This window comes from Pleurodeles waltl, chromosome 4_1 (genome assembly GCF_031143425.1).
Source record: "Pleurodeles waltl isolate 20211129_DDA chromosome 4_1, aPleWal1.hap1.20221129, whole genome shotgun sequence".
Taxonomy (NCBI): domain Eukaryota; kingdom Metazoa; phylum Chordata; class Amphibia; order Caudata; family Salamandridae; genus Pleurodeles; species Pleurodeles waltl.
Window position 1 is genome coordinate 97472201 of NC_090442.1, and position 3919 is coordinate 97476119.

Consider the following 3919-nt stretch of genomic DNA (forward strand, 5'->3'; position numbering starts at 1 on the left):
TAGAACTGCCACTTTCAGAAAGAGGGCATTTCTCTACTCTCACTCTTCTGTGCACCTGACAGCCTTTCTCTAGTTAATATCTGGACTGGATGTGTTATAGCTACATTTGTGTATTCCCTCCAGATAGCCACAACACAGGACATTCGACTATATCTGCATTTAGCTGCATACTGATGGGTCTTCAAGGGCAGGAAGGATACGAGGGGTTCGCTCTTTAACTTCAACGGATAGTGGCCTGACCCCACACAAAGGGCTGATTACCCCCAACTGAATCCAGGGCTGGATGAAAGGGAGACCTGTGCACTTCAAAGAGATGCTTGGAAGTCACTCCCTGTTGAAAGACAATTTGAATACTAAGGCTCTGAACCTAGCAAATAAGTAGACTAGTGGTCCTGAGAAGAACTCTTCTTAGTAAAGGCTCCTGTGCTGTATGGATTGCCACTTTGCTGTAACTGACTGATTTGAGGAACCACTCCTCTGCTTTGCTGAGTTGCCCTGCTGCCTGCTGGTCTCTGCCCTGCTGAGGACAAGGACTGGACCCACAGTGACCACAAGGGGTTGCTGACTTGCCTCCTGTTTCCTGAAGTCCGAGGGCCATAAAAGACTACATGCCTGTCCTAATGTTTCTGCAGGACTCCACATTCTGTAAAAGTCACTGAGGGTACCATAACTCTGTCTACTCTGCAGCATGGGCTCTACAACAGTCCATTACTTTGCTTGTGGACCCGCAAAACTATACAACAATATTCCGTGCTCTGCTCTGATTGTGATCCCCTTGTTTGTTACTACCAAGACACTGTAGCATTGAGGGGAGCCATTGCCGAGCAGCCCTGCTGTGTTGCCGCGGCAGTGGTCTGTGCTGACTGAGACCCCCAAGAGGCCACAGCCCTGAGGGAAGCGCTTGCAGTGCAGCACCACTGTGTTGCTGTGGTAACCAGAGCTGCCTCTGTGCTGACGCATCAGCTCTGCCCACATAAGCAGAACCAACGCTACACACTGGCACGCGCAGCTTGCATAGAAAGATTGCTGCAGCTGTGTACCTCACATAGGAGTTGTCACTGCACCACCTTCCCTCTTGGGAGCCCTGATCCTTGAAGCTGTCACCCGCATGGTTCCCGAGATGAGGTTCTGTGAGCTAGACCAGCAAGATCTTCTAGACAGAGTCGCACGCTACAGGCAGGTGAGATTACCCCACCACCACAGTTCCTAGGGATACGTAGTGCACTGTCATATAGGCATCTCCAATTGAAATATTGTTTTTGGCCATGAAACTTTGAGGAAACAACAACCAATCGTCCCTACTTTGTTTTGTGTTCATCTCACAAGTTTTAAACATTACCTGATGATCGCTGGTGCTGTTTAGCTGGGTACTTTTCAGGAGAATATCTCATGAAATATTTATTGGATTTTTGTTCTTTTGATTTTGTTTTACTCAGATAAATATTCATGGCAAGGCATACATTGCAGCAGACATAAAGTTAGTTCAAACTGTGGTACAGGTGTAAACCTATTTTTATGATATAATTAAGCATCAGACCATTTCCTCTACATTTAGTCTATATCTAGATGAGGCTTCAAAATTACCTCTACTTTCTTATTTTCACCCCTCACTCTCACTGACTCAAAAACACACTTGAGTACGTATGTGCTCAGGTACATACCGCACAGTTGTTCACCATGGTACATCTCATGAAATATTTATTGGATTTTTCTTGTTTTGGTCTTGTTTTACTCAGATAAATATTCTCTAGTTTTCCAATCCTGTTTGGTATTTTCATTGTGCTACTGTATGTGTATGTTCCACAAATACTTTACACATTGTATCTTAAGCCTGGCTGCCTTGTGGCAAGCACAACATAATTTAAAGTGTGAATCTGACTTATCCTTACCAGGTTTGTCGTCCCTACTTGGACAGGGTATATACCTTTGTCAACTGGAGACCGGATTTCCAACAATGATGTATTTTAGCACAGGGTGCAAAATAAACATGGCAAGACATACAATGCATTGGACATAAGGTTAGTTCAAACTGTGGTACAGGTGTAATCCTATTTTTTCTGGTATAATTAAGCATCAGACCATTTCCTCTATATTTAGTTTCTATATCTAGATGAGGCTTCAAAATTACCTCTACTTTCTTTTTTTTTTCATCCCTGACTCTCACTGAGTCAAAAGAACTAATTGGGTACGTATGTGCTCAGGTACATAGCTCACACTTGTTCACCATGGTACATCACTAATATTATAAACTTGCCTGAAATGGAACCTCCAAAGTATTGCAGTTCAATAAAATGAACTTATTCTTGGCAAAAAGTATTTTTTCTACATCCAGCAAATATCAAATTATTTTTAAACATGAGCGCTCAATGACCCTTCCGAGAGCCTCTTTGACGTCTTTGTTCCTGAGGCTGTATATCAGGGGATTTAACATTGGAATGATCACTGTGTAGAAAACAGAGGCAACTCTGTCCTGGTCCATAGAGTAACTGGATCTGGGCCGTAGATACATGAAAAGCATGGGTGTGTACAGCAAGATAACACATGCCAAGTGTGAGGTACAAGTGGAGAAAGCCCTCAACCTCCCTTGGGAGGAGCTGATCCTTAGGATGGCAGATACTATGTAAACATAAGAGATGAGGACAGTGAGCAAGGATCCCACTTGCATACTTCCAGCGACCGCAAATATCACCCACTCGTTGAGCAATGTGTCAGAGCAGGCGAGTTTCAACAATGGAGGCAGATCACAGTAAAAATGAGAGATCCTATTAGGACCACAGAAGACTAGTCTAAATGTGACACTTGTGTGGACCGTGGCAGCAACAAAGCAAGCAGCATACGTCCCAGATACAAAACAGATGCAGACTCTCTTGGTCATATGAACTTGATAATGCAAAGGATGACAGATTGCATTGTACCTATCATAGGCCATCACGGACAGAAGAAGAGCATCCGACCCAGCAAACCCTGCAAAGAAGAATAATTGCACTGCACATCCATGATAGGAGATTACCTTCGTAGTTGACAAGAAGTTGGACAGCATTTTGGGCACTATGGTTGAAGAGTAGCAGAGATCCACAAAGGAGAGGTTGCAAATAAAAAAGTACATTGGCGTGTGAAGTTGAGGAGCCACTATGATCAATACCATAATGCTGATATTTCCCAGAACGGTAAGGATATAGATAACAAGGAAGACAAAAAAAAGCTGGATTTGCAGAGATGGATCATCACTAAGTCCTAGAAGAATGAACTCCTTCACTGAAGTCTCATTTCCCACCTGCATTTTAACAGCAACAGTTGAACTTCTGCAATAGAAAAAGACATAAAAACTCATATTATGCTGGTGTTTTTAAAAGAGTAGTTTGCTTTCTGTAGGCATATGTACTCTTTAAATTTATGATGTACCAATGGGTAAATTGGATCATACCAGTCAACTGAGAGTTGGTAAATCTCCCTACTGGCACCCCAACACCATTTTTTGATGTGCTCAGCAAGGAAGTAACAAAACTAAATTGATAAACAAAAACTAAACATGATTTGGAGTCATTTATCTTTATTGACAGCAGAAAACTTCAGCTTTCTAACGGTCAATGATTGCAAGTAAAACATAACTAATTGATTAGTTTCAAGAGTAGGGTCATGACAATAATGATGACATGTTGAAATTTTGCATTGTAGGGTCAAAAGTTCGAAACCCAAGTTAAAATTAGGTTGGCCAAGAACTTGTTTGAAACCTTAACTTCGTTTTGTAGTGTGCAATCATATGCATCACAAAATGCCTTTTCACAGAAGTTCTCAAAAACTCCTATCTTATTAAAATGTATACGCCAACAGATATGTTGAACTCCTCAGCAAATGCCTGTAAATTCATGAATGTATGTCTCCATCCTACTTTGTATTTTGACCATGGGTTTCATTTTTT

At 41.9% G+C, this 3919-nt stretch overlaps 1 protein-coding gene across 1 annotated transcript; it reads right to left on the bottom strand.

The window, feature by feature from the left end:
* Positions 1–2338: 2338 nt before the first annotated feature.
* On the bottom strand, positions 2339–3280 carry LOC138288444 (olfactory receptor 5AR1-like). The gene has a single exon (XM_069229996.1). The coding sequence runs from the start codon at positions 3278–3280 to the stop codon at positions 2339–2341; it is 942 nt and encodes a 313-aa protein (XP_069086097.1).
* Between the last annotated feature and the right edge of the window lie 639 nt (positions 3281–3919).